General features: G+C 44.5%; 1 protein-coding gene across 1 annotated transcript; it reads left to right on the forward strand.

The window, feature by feature from the left end:
• The first annotated feature begins 8836 nt into the window (after nt 1-8836).
• Nucleotides 8837-10879, forward strand: ppil6 (peptidylprolyl isomerase (cyclophilin)-like 6). The gene is made up of 8 exons (XM_038962634.1): nt 8837-8914; nt 9049-9144; nt 9303-9491; nt 9667-9729; nt 9819-9966; nt 10176-10235; nt 10393-10528; nt 10768-10879. The coding sequence occupies exons 1-8, from the start codon at nt 8837-8839 to the stop codon at nt 10877-10879; spliced, it is 882 nt and encodes a 293-aa protein (XP_038818562.1).
• The last annotated feature ends 3771 nt before the right edge of the window (nt 10880-14650 follow it).

Below are 14650 nucleotides of genomic sequence, written 5' to 3' on the forward strand. Positions count from 1 at the left end.
TGGGGTAGCCACTCAGCTGTTGTTGTCTGAAGAATTAATGCGGTGGTTTCCAACGTGGCCGCCAGGACGCTTTTTATGTTAACTGCAAGCCCTCAATAAGAAAGAGTTCCAAACCTCTCTGCCAATAACAGCGTTTTCAGTTTCCCGCTCCCCACTCAGAACACTCCAGTCCCAGCAAAATTATTGTATGAGAAATTGCTCTTTGCTAAACAATTTTTTTTTTTTTCAAACATTTTAATTGAAAACAATCACAGTAAGGTACTTCATTGTTACCCAGAAATTATTTGATATTGAGATTTTAAAAAACGGCTTAATTTGACCTTTAAACCATGGAGATCCTATTCAATTAATATAGCTGCATTCCAAACACTTAAGACACACCCTCTCCCCTTGCCCTCAAATTAAGTGGACCCTTCGGTTGACGTATCATGACGTCTGTCTGACGAGTTGAATTAATTTTAAATGGACCGCTCTTGCCCGGAAATTTGTCACTCGTTCATCCCACGGTTGTGTTTTCAGTCATCATGGAACTGTTGTGTGTGCCTTACATGTGCTACAGTCAATTATGATTGCATTTCAAATCAAATTCAAATCAAATGTTATTTGTCACCTACACATGGTTAGCAGATGTTATTAATGTGAGTAAGTAATCTAACCTAACAATTTCACAACTACCTTATACACACAAGTGTAAAGGAATGAATAAGAATATGTACATAAAAATATATGAATGAGTGATGGCCGAACGGCATAGGCAAGATGCAGTAGATGGTATAGACTACAGTATATATATGAGATGAGTAATGTAGGGTATGTAAACATTATATAAAGTGGCATTGTTTAAAGTGGGTAGTGATACATTTATTACATAAACTTTTCCATTATTAAAGTGGCTAGAGTTGAGTCAGTATGTTGGCAGTGTAACGGATGTGAAATGGCCAGCTAGTCAGCGGTGGTGCGCGCTAATGGCCTTTCAATCGGTGACGTCACTTGCTCTGAGACCTTGAAGTAGTGGTTCCCCTTGCTCTGCAAGGGCCGCAGCCTTTGTGGAGCGATGGGTAACGACGCTTCGTGGGTAACTGTTGTTGATGTGTGCAGAGGGTCCCTGGTTCGAGCCCGGGTATGGACGAGGGGACGGACGTAAAGTTAAACTGTTACATTGGATGCTGTTGACCCGGCTCACTGGTTGCTGCGGAAAAGGAGGAGGAGGTTGAAAGGGGGGTGAGTGTTATGGATGTGAAATGGCCAGCTAGTTAGTGGTGGTGCGCACTAATGGCCTTTCAATTGGTGACGTCACTTGCACTGAGACCTTGAAGTAGTGGTTCCACTTGCACTGAGACCTTGAAGTAGTGGTTCCCCGGTGGGTAACTGTTGTTGATGTGTGCAGAGGGTCCCTGGTTCGCGCGAGGGGACGCCACTCAATGTTAGTGGTGGCTGTTTAACAGTCTGATGGCCTTGAGATAGAAGCTGTTTTTCAGTCTCTCGGTCCCCGCTTTGATGCACCTGTACTGACCTCGCCTTCTGGATGATAGCGGGGTGAACAGGCAGTGGCTCGGGTGGTTGTTGTCCTTGATGATCTTTTTGGCCTTCCTGTGACATCGGGTGGTGTAGGTGTCCTGGAGGGCAGGTAGTTTGCCCCCAGTGATGCGTTGTGCAGACCTCACTACCCTCTGGAGAGCCTTACGGTTGTGGGCGGAGCAGTTGCCGTACCAGGCGGTGATACAGCCCGGCAGGATGCTCTCGATTGTGCATCTGTAAAAGTTTGAGTGTTTTTGGTGACAAGCTGAATTTCTTCAGCCTCCTGAGGTTGAAGAGGCGCTGCTGTGCCTTCTTCACCACGCTGTCTGTGTGGGTGGACCATTTCAGTTTGTCCGTAATGTGTACGCCGAGGAACTTAAAACTTTCCACCCTCTCCACTACTGTCCCGTCAATGTGGATAGGGGGCTGCTCCCTCTGCTGTTTCCTGAAGTCCACGATCATCTCCTTTGTTTTGTTGACATTGAGTGTGAGGTTATTTTCCTGACACCACACTCCGAGGGCCCTCACCTCCTTCCTGTAGGCCGTCTCGTCGTTGTTGGTAATCAAGCCTACCACTGTATTGTCTTCTGCAAACTTGATGATTGAGTTGGAGGCATGCATGGCCACGCAGTCATGGGTGAACAGGAAGTACCCTCACCACCTGGGGGCGGCCCATCAGGAAGTCCAGGACCCAGTTGCACAGGGCGGGGTCGAGACCCAGGGTCTCGAGCTTAATGACGAGTTTGGAGGGTACTATGGTGTTAAATGCTGAGCTGTAGTCGATGAACAGCATTCTTACATAGGTATTCCTCTTGTCCAGATGGGTTAGGGCAGTGTGCAGTGTGATTGTGATTGCGTCATCTGTGGACCTATTGGGGCAGTAAGCAAATTGGAGTGGGTCTAGGGTAGGGTGGTGTCACACCCTGGCCTCTGTTATATTGATTTTCTTTATTAGTTTAGTTAGGTCAGGGTGTGACATGGGGGATGTTTGTGTGTTTTGTCTAGTTTAGGGTGTGTGTATTGTTTAGGGGGTTGTGTATAGTGTATGGGGTTGTGTTCAGTATAGAGGTTTAGGAAAGTCTATGGTTGCCTGGTTTGGTTCTCAATCAGAGACAGCTGTTTATTGTTGTCTCTGATTGGGAGCCATATTTAAGGCAGCCATAGGCTTTGGGTGATTGTGGGTAATTGTCTATGTCTAAACGTTAGTAGCTTGTGTGTGCACTTTCGTTTTGTAGCTTCACGGTCGTTTGTTGTTTTGTATAGTTTGTAAAAGTGTTTCGTTTCGTGTTCATCTTCGTTATAAATAAAAGGGAAGATGTATTCATATCACGCTGCGACTTGGTCCACTCTTTCACCAGAAGACGATCGTGACAGGTGGAGGTGATATGGTCCTTGACTAGTCTCTCAAAGCACTTCATGATGACGGAAGTGAGTGCTTCGGGGCAGTAGTCATTTAGCTCAGTTACCTTAGCTTTCTTGGGAACAGGAACAATGGTGGCCTTCTTGAAGCATGTGGGAACAGCAGACTCAGATAAGGATTGATTTAATATGTCCGTAAACACACCAGCCAGCTGGTCTGCGCATGCTCTGAGGACGCGGCTGGGGATGCCGTCTGGGCCTGCAGCCTTGCGAGGGTTAACACGTTTAAATGTTTTACTCACGTTGGCTGCAGTGAAGGAGAGCCCGCAGGTTTCGGTAGCGGGCCATGTCAGTGGCACTGTATTGTCCTCAAAGCGAGCAAAGAAGTTGTTTAGTTCGTCTGGGAGCAAGACCTCGTGGTCCGCGATGGAGCTGGTTTTTCTTTTGTAGTCCGTGATTGACTGTAGACCCTGCCACATACCTCTCGTGTCTGAGCCGTTGAATTGTGACTACTTTGTCTCTATACTGACGCTTAGCTTGTTTGATTGCCTTGCGGAGGGAATAGCTACACTGTTTGTATTCGGTCATGTTTCCAGTCATGTTTCATATCTTGGCTAGAAGACAACGTATCCTCAGACAACGAATGTTAGCCATCCTACTATATCAGGTAAATCGAAAATTACAATGTATAGGTGTGATGTCAGGGAAAGTTGTTCGCAAGTTAACATTTCCAAAAGCTAATCAAATAAAAACATAATTACTTTTATGATACGTGTTTGAGCTGTCGTGTGCATTAGCACTGTAGCACAATTTTGAACTTTTTTACATTCGTTTTTACTTACACTTGTATGCTGACTTCTCCATATTAATTTTGGCTTTACATTTTGGCTTACTTTTCTTAGCGGATGTACAATCATTGCGAATTGAATTATGGGGCATTTCAGGCCCCAACGTTAACAATTGTACACTCGCAAACTCTTAAAAACGAGGTCTGAGGGGCTTACGTTGCAAACTTCCCCTGCTTGGCTAATCATTTGGACTGACAACAAATATGGCCGCAGGGATTCCCCCAAGGGCATAGGACTGAGGGTTTAGGGCCGAGGGCTGTCTACTTTGAGTTTGAAATGCAGCCTACGTCATAAAACCTCAAAGTTCCAGAATGGAATAAATGGCAGCCATGATGGACATATTGGACAGGGAGAAATCCAAACCAGTCTAATTGGAATGAATGGCAGTAGAGCCATAATCTTGATTTTACTTATGCCGGGGAAAAAAGGCATGTTTTATTAGAAATTGTGTAATAGAATTATTGTCAACCTAAAATATTGTAATAGAATTATAAAACAGTTTATGGTTTTATACCAATTTTCTGTATAAATGGCCTCTAAAATATGTAAACAGCTGACCTTTATTCCATCATTACATTTACATTTTTACATTTTAGTCATTTAGCAGACGCTCTTATCCAGAGCGACTTACAGTAGAGTGCATACATTTTATTACATTTCATTACATTTTACATACTGAGACAAGGATATCCCTACCGGCCAAACCCTCCCTAACCCGGACGACGCTATGCCAATTGTGCGTCGCCCCACAGACCTCCCGGTTGCGACAGAGCCTGGGCGCGAACCCAGCCCAGCCTGGGCGCGAACCCAGCCCAGCCTGGGCGCGAACCCAGAGACTCTGGTGGCGCAGCTAGCACTGCGATACAGTGCCCTAGACCACTGCGCCACCCGGGAGGCCACATCATAAGAAGGTTCATGTCCATTCTCGTATTCTAATTCTACGTAATATATAAATTTTTATGAGAACCTGTAGTCTGGGTACCAGTCTGTTTACCTAGCATTCCACTCATTGCCACTCCTTGTCGTGCTAAATAGACTGTCCTTTCTGCCATCTTCAAATATGAACATTCTATCACAGTTTCTAAACCATACTGTACTGTCTTTGATTCTATCATTAATGAGCTCGGGGAGAACAGAGGATTTAATCCTGATTCGATAACCCTCACAGCTATCATCCAATCACAATGATTATGCAAATATTGGAACTCTCACTTTTTTCCTCCACAGTTCATGTTGGTATGCAACTGTTTTTTGTTTGGTTTTATCTGGATAGTGGACAGTCTCACAAAAGCAATGTTGTGTATAAACCCTGGATGACTGACAGGGGACACTGTATTGAAGCCTCCACGCAGCCACCTTGGCACTCCTAATTTGTAAAAAATATTCAGGACTCTATAGAAATGCATTTATTAATGTCTATATTCGTTTTTGACACGTTTATTCAATGTGTCACCTTAATGCATACTTTTAAATTACATTGTGAGCTAAACATTAACATTTCAAATTTAGACAGCAGTAATGTTACTGTCCCCACTACAACAAAAAGTATATACTTATGTAATTTTGTCCTTAACATTTAATTTAATTACTGTACAATTCCATTCATTCTTATGGAGGACTGCTCCTGCTAGGAAGTGCCAATATGGGTGACCGGTGGACTCTCAACGGTATCAGGAATCCAGGGTTTTATTACAGTTGAAGTCGGAAGTTTACATACACTGAGGTTGGAGTCATTAAAACTCGTTTTTCAACCACTCCACAAATTTCTTGTTAACAAACTAAAGTTTTGGCAAGTTGGTTAGGACATCTACTTTGTGCATGACACAAGTAATTTTTCCAACAATTGTTTACAGACAGATTATTTCCCTTATAATTCACTGTATCACAATTCCAGTGGGTCAGAAGTTTACATACACTAAGTTGACTGTGCCTTTAAACAGCTTGGGAAATTCTAGAAAATGATGTCATGGCTTTAGAAGCTTCTGATAGGCTTATTGACATCATTTGAGTGAATCGGAGGTGTACCTGTGAATGTATTTCAAGGCCTACCTTCAAACTCAGTGCCTCTTTGCTTGACATCATGGGAAAATCAAAAGAAATCAGCCAAGACCTCAGAAGAAAAATTGTAGACCACAAGTCTGGTTCATCCTTGGGAGCAATTTCCAAATGCCTGAAGGTACCATGATCATCCGTACAAACAATAGTACGCAAGTATAAACACCATGGGACCACGCAGCCGTCAAACCGCTCAGGAAGGAGACACATTCTGTCTCCTAGAGATGAACGTACTTTGGTGCGAAAAGTGCAAATCAATCCCAGAACAACAGCAAAGGACCTTGTGAAGATGCTGGAGGAAACGGGTACAAAAGTATCTATATCCACAGTAAAACGAGTCCTATATCGACATAACCTGACAGGCCTCTCAGCAAGGAAGAAGCCACTGCTCCAAAACCGGCATAAAAAAGCCAGACTACGGTTTGCAACTGCACATGGGGACAGAGATCGTACTTTTTGTAGAAATGTCCTCTGGTCTGATGAAAGAAAAAATAGAACTGTTTGGCCATAATGACCATCGTTATGTTTGGAGGAAAAAGGGGGAGGCTTGCAAGCCGAAGAACACCATCCCAACCGTGAAGCACAGGGGTTGCAGCATCGTGTTGTGAGGGTGCTTTGCTGCAGGAGGGACTGGTGCACTTCACAAAATCGAAGGCATCATGAGGATGGAAAATTGTGTGGATATATTGAAGCAACATCTCAAGACATCAGTCAGGAAGTTAAAGCTTGGTCGCAAATGGGTCTTCCAAATGGACAATGACCCCAAGCATACTTCCAAAGATGTGGCAAAATGGCTTAAGGACAGCAAAGTCAAGGTATTGGAGTGGCCATCACAAAGCCCTGACCTCAATCCCATAGAACATTTGTGGGCAGAACTGAAAAAGCGTGTGTGAGCAAGGAGGCCTACAAACCTGACTCAGTTACACCAACTCTGTCAGGAGGAATGGGCCAAAATTCACCCAACTTATTGTGGGAAGCTTGTGGAAGGCTACCCAACACGTTTGACCCAAGTTAAACAATTTAAAGGCAATGCTACCAAATACTAATTGAGTGTATGTAAACTTCTGACCCACTGAGAATGTGATGAAAGAAATAAAAGCTGAAATAAATAATGCTCTACTATTATTCTGACATTTCACATTCTTACAATAAAGTGGTGGACATGCCTAACTGACCTAAAACAGGGAATTTTTACTAGGATTAAATGTCAGAAATTGTGAAACTGAGTTAATGTATTTGGCCAAGGTGTATGTAAACTTCAGACTTCAACTGTACGTCATTGGTCAAAAGTTGCTAGCACACATAGTTCTCAAACTATACTGAACAAAAATAACGCAACATGTAAAGTTTTGGTTTCATGAGCTGAAATAAAAAATCCCTGAAATATTCCATATGCACAAAAAGCTTATTTCTCTCAAATTTTGTGCACTAATTTGTTTACAGCCCCAGTTGGTGAACATTTCTTCTTTGCCAAGATAATCCATCCACCTGACAGGTGTGGTATATCAAGAAGCTGATTAAAACAGCATGGTCATTACACAGACACACCTTGTGCTGGGGACAATAAATGGCCACTCTAAAATGTGCAGTTTTGGGACATAAAACAATGTTAAGATGTCTCTAGTTGAGAGAGTGTGCAATTGGCATGCTGACTACAGGCATGTCCACCAGAGCTGTTACCAGAGTATTGAATCTTCATTTCTCTACCATAAGCTGCATACAATGTAGTTTTAGAGAATTTGGTAGTAGGTCCGACTGGCCTCACAACCACAGACCATGTGTAACCACGCCAGCCCAGGAACTCCACATCCAGGCTTCTTCATCTGGGGGATCGTCTGAGACCAGCCACCCGGACAGCTAATGAAACTGAGGAGTATTTATCTGTAATAAAGCCCTTTTGTGGAGAAAACCAAGTGTGATTGGCTAGGCCCTGCTTCCCAGTGGGTGGGTAGGACCTGGCTCCCCAGTGGGTGGGTAGGACCTGGCTCCCCAGTGGGTGGGTAGGACCTGGCTTCCCAGTGGGTGGGTGGGACTATGCCCTCCCAGGCCTAGTCCCAAAATTACATGTATTTACAGTAAGTATTTTTTTGTGCTGTAGTGGGGACAGCAACATTACCAAAAACGAGGTGGGAAACTTCTGTTTCAGTCCCTGTGTTGACATAAAACATGATTTGGTCTGCTCAGTCAGTTAGTGCTCATGCTGGATAGCCTTAGCTAGCTAGCTAACCAGGTTGGTTTGCCAGAATATCTATATTTAATCTTTACTTTGAAGCTTTAAGTTACCTCGGCAATGCTCTTAGCAATTTGAAAATTAGCTGCCCAGTCATGTGAAATCCATCGATTAGGACCTAATGAATGTATTTCAATTGACTTATTTCCTTATATGAACTGTAACTCAATGAAATCGTGTATTGTTGCACGTTGCGTTTATATTTGTGTTCAGTATAAATACATACTGCAAATACAACCACAAAACGTCTTAGCTTTGATTTTGTTTTTGACTTTGTTGTTAAAATTATAATTATATTTTCGAGACTCCACGTGTTGTCATGGATTTATACTATGTTTAACAACCAATCAGCAACTCCGTCACAAGGCCAGTACAAGAAGTGAAGTGGAATATTATGCCGCGTTAAAAACAACTGGGAAATCTCCGACATCTGACTAAAGTGCGTTCAAGACAACTGGGAACTCGAAGAAAAAAAGAGTTTCTGACTGGGAAAAATCGTTGTGAACGGTCATCCAACTCGGAATTCCAAGTCTGAAACTCGGGCATATTTCTAAAGCGCTGACTTTCCGACCTGAAGATCACAGACGTCATGATTTGACCTCGTTTTTTTCCCCGAGATCCCAGTTGTCTTGAAAGCACCATTGGTTAAACAGACTTCCACAGATACTAAACCGGTCCCCATGCTAGACAATATGCTGTACTGTCAACAAAATGCGACGAAAACTTCATTTTAGCTCGTGACTGCAATGTTACCATGGATACGTTTTGTTTACTAACACCTCTGGGCTGTCAAAAAATTATTGCAGCCCAATGGAAATAGCCAATCATGACTTCTGAAGTTTATCTGGAAATCGTGGGTTTGATGAAAGAACACCATTTTCAAATTGCTAAGAGCATTGCCGAGGTAACTTTCAGCTTCAAAGTAAAGTTTAAATATAGATATTCTGGCAAACCAACCTGGTTAGCTAGCTAGCTAAGGCTATCCGGCATGAGCACTAACTGACTGAGCAGACCAAATCATGTTTTATGTCAACACAGGGACTGAAACAGAAGTTTCCCACCTCGTTTTTGGATCCAACAATTCGTCCATTACTCGAATGTGACTGGCATGTGTATCTAACCAATAAGAAAAGGGTGGGTATACTTTTTGAGTATTTGAATAATAGACTCAAATGCAGAATAATGCTTAGCTAAGTAGTGTGATGTATGGCTTGAGTTGTGGTGTGCATTAGTCAACATTAGTATTATGAATTGTTGAGTTTTACTGCATCCTTTAACATTTTCAAACCAAGGAGCTGAAAGGGGAGGTGTGGCAGTTCTCCAGCAACCTCATGTGTTTCGTGAATGGTTGTCTCCTTGGCAACGAGAAGGACCTGACCAGCTGGGCTGAGAAGCAGTGGGAGTTTACACTTATCCGTCCACATGCACTATACCTGGCTCTCGCTGACGACTACTACTCTAAACACCTCCACAGCACTGGGGCAAGTCTAGTCTACACACTGTACTTGCATAGGATTAGTATAGAGTGACCCCATAGACCATGAAACACACACAGACAGACAGTGCAGTTACTACAGTAAGCCCCATGGCCCTAAAGTACTTTATAACAGTGACATCATACCTACAACATGACATCCTCTCTCGCTTCCACCACAGCACACGTTTGTTTACATGGACATTTCGATCCGAGGGGAATCGGTTGGGAGATTACTGTTTGAGGTGAGACTACCCATTCAGATCAATGGTTACAAATGACAAAGAAGTTGGTCCAGAGTTGTATTGACGGCGTAGGTCTTCTGTCTCCCCAGCTGTTTACAGAGCTGTGTCCGAAGACGTGTAAAAACTTCCAGGCTCTGTGTACAGGGGAGGCAGGCCTGTCACAGAGTGACTTAACGCTGTCCTACAAGGGTTCTGTGTTCCATCGTGTGGTGCCCAACGGCTGGATACAGGGGGGAGGTACGGTCTACCAGGTCCTCTATCCGAAAGTCACCCCTATAGCCCTACATTGATAAGAAAGGACATACAGCACTGTATTTTACTTGCCATTGATTCCATACTGTATCTGTTTGCTGTAATATCGGTAAGTTTTAATTGAGTCATCATACGTCAATATTTACTTTTCAGTACACACACACACCACTTGATGTCATATTTCCCTATTGCAGATATTTCGGCACCAGGCAAAGGCAACGGAGGGGAGTCAATCTACGGGCCAACTTTTGAAGGTACAGACGCAGGCCTTCCAAATCAAGTTACTACTCTACAGTATTAATACCCATGTCTAGGGAAATGTATTCGGGTAAGTAAGTATAGGGAGATGTATTAGGATGTATGTCTATTTACTGTCTCCACACTAACATGTGCCTGTGGGATCTCTGCTAGATGAGAGCTTTGCAGTCTCCCACAGTAGGAGGGGCATCCTGGGAATGGCCAACCAGGGTCCTCATAGCAACAGCTCTCAGTTCTACATCACCCTGCAGCCCGCCCTTTGGATGGACAGAAAATATGTGGCTTTCGGGTGTGTACGTCTCTAACGATGTGTGGTATAGTGCTGTTAGTTGAATGAAGTGTATGTTTGTGTACTGCTATAGTGTACTGCTTGTGTCTCGGTTTTGTGTTCAAAAACCTTTAGGCTCGCACAATCTTTTGGGTGTCAACGTTTAACGACCTCTGTGGCATCGGGACTGTTCTGTGATATACTGTATGTCTGTATATTGTACCTGGTATTCAGCTGTTTTCATATTCTTTGTTTTGTAGTCAAGTGGTTGAAGGCACAGAGGTTCTGAGGAGACTTGAAGAAGTCCCAACCTACAATGAAAGACCCAAACAAGACTGTAAAGTAGCAGACTGTGGAGTGTTTGAACCCTGACGTAACCTTAACTGCACATTTTTATTAAAACCCAGTTTGACATAACTGGTCCAGCTCTATTTTATTCTTGGTATATTCAGTTAAGCTCAGGTAATTAAAGCTTTAGTCCCTGGGGAATTGGATTTGTAATGAATATATACAGTACCATTCAAAAGTTTGGATACACCTACTCATTCAAGGATTTTTCTTTATTTGTACTATTTCCTACATTGTAGAATAATAGTTTAGACAAACTATGAAATAACAGATATGGAATCATGTAGTAACCAAAAAGTGTTAAACAAATCAAAATATATTTTATATTTGAGATTCTTTAAAGTAGCCAGCCTTTGCCTTGATGACAGCTTTGCACACTCTTGGCATTCTCTCAACCAGCTTCACCTGGAATGCTTTTCCAACAGTCTTGAAGGAGTCTCCACATATGCTGAGGACTTGTTGGCTGCTTTTCCTTCACTCTGCGGTCCGACTCATCCCAAACCATCTCAATTGGGTTGAGGTTGGGTGATTGTGGAGGCCAAGTCATTTGATGCAGCACTCCATCACTCTCCTTCTTGGTTAAATAGCCATTACACAGCTTGTAGGTGTGTTGGGTCATTTTCCTGTTGAAAAACAACTGATAGTCCCACTAAGCCCAAACCAGATGGGATGGCGTATCACTGCAGAATGCTGTGATAGCCATGCTGGTTTAGTGTGCCTTGAATTCTAAATAAATCACAGTGTCACCAGCAAAGCACCCCCCACACCATCACACCACATCCTCCATGCTTCACGGTGGGAACCACACATGCTGAGATCATCCGTTCACCCACACTGCGTCTCACAAAGACACAGCGGTTGGAACCAAAAATCTCAAATTTGGACTCCAGACCAATGGACAAATTTCCACCAGTCCAATGTCCATTGCTCTTGTTTCTTGGCCCAAGCAAGTCTCTTCTTATTGGTGTCCTTTAGTAGTGGTTTCTTTGCAGCAATTTGACCATGAAGGCCTGATTCACACAGTATCAAATTTGTCACATGTGCCGAATACAACAGTATTTCACCTTACAGTGAAAGCCCTTAACTTTCACTGTAAGAAATTACTTACAAGCCCTTAACCAACAATGCAGTTTTTGAAAAAATACGTGTTAACAAATAATTAAAGAGCTGCAGTAAAATAACTATAGCGAGGCTATATACAGGGGGTACCGGTACAGAGTCAATGTGCGGGGGCACTGGTTAGTCGAGGTAATATGTACATGTAGGTAGAGTTAGTGACTATGCATAGATAAAACAGAGATTAGCAGCAGCGTAAAAGGGGAGGGTGGGCAATGCAAATAGTCTGGCTAGCCATTTGATTAGCTGTTCGGGAGTCTTATGGCTTGGGGGTAGAAGCTGTTGAGAAGCCTTTTGGACCTAGACTTGGCGCTCTGGTACCGCTTGCCATGCGGTAGCAGAGAGAACAGTCTATGACTAGGGTGGCTGGAGTCTTTGACAATTTTTAGGGCCTTCCTCTGACACCGCCTGGTATAGAGGTCCTGGATGACAGGAAGCTTGGCCCCAGTGATGTACTGGGCCGTACGCACTACCCTCTATAGTGCCTTGCGGTTGGAGGCCGAGCAGTTAGGATGCTCTCGATGGTTCAGCTGTAGAAACTTTTGAGGACCCATGCCAAATCTTTTCAGTCTCCTGAGGGGGAATAGGCTTTGTTGTGCCCTCTTCACGACTGTGTTAGTGTGTTTGGACTGTGATAGTTTGTTGGTGATGTGGACACCAAGGAACTTGAAGCTCTCAACCTGCTCCACTGCAGCCCCGTCGATGAGAATGGGGGCGTGCTCGGTCCTCCTTTTCCTGTAGTCCACAATCATCTACTTTGTCTTGATCACGTTGAGGGAGAGGTTGTTGTCCTGGCACCACACAGCCAGGTGTCTGACCTCCTCCCTATAGACTGTCTCATCGTTGTTGGTGATCAGGCCTACCACTGTTGTCATCGGCAAACTTGATGATGGTGTTGGAGTCGTGCCTGGCCATGCAGTCATGAGTGAACAGGGAGGACAGGAGGGGACTGACCACGCACCCCTGAGGGGCCCCCGTGTTGAGGATCAGCATGGCGAATATGTTGTTACCTACCCTTACCACCTGGGGCTGCCCGTCAGGAAGTCCAGGATCCAGTTGCAGAGGGAGGTGTTTAGTCCCAGGGTCCTTAGCCTAGTGATGAGCTTTGAGGGCACTGTGGTGTTGAACGCTGAGCTGTAGTCAATGAACAGCATTCTCACGTAGGTGTTCCTTTTGTCCAGGTGGGAAAGGGCAGTGTGGAGTGCAATACAGATTGCATCATATGTGCAACTGTTGAAGGTATGCAAATTGGAGTGGGTTTAGGGTTTCTGGGATAATGGTGTTGATGTGAGCCATGACCAGCCTTTCAAAGCACTTCATGGCTACAGACGTGAGTGCTATGGGTCGGTAGTCATTTAGGCAGGTTACCTTAGTGTTCTTGGGCACAGGCACTATGGTGGTCTGTTTGAAACATGTAGGTATTACAGACTCGGACAGGGAGAGGTTGAACATGTCAGTGAAGACACTTGAAAATTGGTCTAGGGTTTCTGGGATAATGGTGTTGATGTGAGCCATGACCAGACTTTCAAAGCACTTCATGGCTACAAACGTGAGTGCTACGGGTCGGTAGTCATTTAACAGCTGATGCTCTCATGCATGCTTCAGTGTGACTTGCCTCGAAGCGAGCGTAGAAGACATTTAGCTCGTCTGGTAGGCTTGTGTCACTGGGCAGCTTGTGGCTGTGCTTCCCTTTGTAGTCTGTAATAGTTTGCAAGCCCTGCCACATCCGACGAGCGTAAGAGCCGGTGTAGTATGATTCAATCTTAGTCCTGTATTGACGCTTTGCTTGTTTGATGGTTCGTCGGAAGGCATAGCGGAATTTCTTATAGGCTTCCGGGTTAGAGTCCCGCTCCTTGAAAGCGGCAGCTCTGCCCTTTAGCTCAGTGCGGATGTTGCCTGTAATCCATGGCTTCTGGTTGGCGTATGTATGTACAGTCACTGTGGGGACGGCGTCATCGATGCACTTATTGATGAAGCCAGTGACTGATGTGATGTACTCCTCAATGCCACCGGAAGAGTCCCGGAACATATTCCAGTCTGCTAGCAAAACAGTCCTGTAGCTTAGCATCTGCTTCATCTAACCCATTTCTTATTGACCGAATCGCTGGTGCTTCCTGCTTTAGTTTTTGCTTGTAAGCAGCCAGGTGGGGGTCAAAATCAAAAGTATCAGTCAGTATCTGGTGTGGCCACCAGCTGCATTAAGTACTGCAGTGCATCTCCTCCTCATGAACTGCACCAGATTTGCCAGTTCTTGCTGTGAGATGTTACCCACTCTTCCACCAAGGCACCTGCAAGTTCCCTAACATTTCTGGGGGGAATAGCCCTAGCCCTAGCCCTCACCCTCCGATCCAACAGGTCCCAGACGTGCTCAATGGGATTGAGATCTGGGCTCTTGGCTGGCCATGGCAGAACACTGACATTCCTGTCTTGCAGGAAATCACGCACAGAACGAGCAGTATGGCTGGTGGCATTGTCATGCTGGAGGGTCATGTCAGGATGAGCTTGCATGAAGGGTACCACATGAGGGAGGAGGATGTCTTCCCTGTAACGCAAAGCGTTGAGATTGCCTGCAATGACAAGCTCAGTCCGATGATGCTGTGACACACCGCCCCAGACCATGACGGACCCTCCACCTCCAAATCGATCCCCACACAAACATATTTTGCAATATACTTAAAT

This window comes from Salvelinus namaycush, chromosome 24 (genome assembly GCF_016432855.1).
Source record: "Salvelinus namaycush isolate Seneca chromosome 24, SaNama_1.0, whole genome shotgun sequence".
Lineage (NCBI taxonomy): Eukaryota > Metazoa > Chordata > Actinopteri > Salmoniformes > Salmonidae > Salvelinus > Salvelinus namaycush.

What these genes read in the sequence shown, in the direction of transcription:
- ppil6 (XM_038962634.1), top strand. Translation starts at nt 8,837, where the DNA reads ATGACTTCTGAAGTTTATCTGGAAATCGTGGGTTTGATGAAAGAACAC. An exon ending in ATCTAACCAATAAGAAAAGG is followed by an intron (nt 9,145 to 9,302) that starts GTGGGTATACTT and finishes TTTCAAACCAAG; the next exon opens with GAGCTGAAAGGGGAGGTGTG. An exon ending in AGAAAATATGTGGCTTTCGG is followed by an intron (nt 10,529 to 10,767) that starts GTGTGTACGTCT and finishes TTTGTTTTGTAG; the next exon opens with TCAAGTGGTTGAAGGCACAG.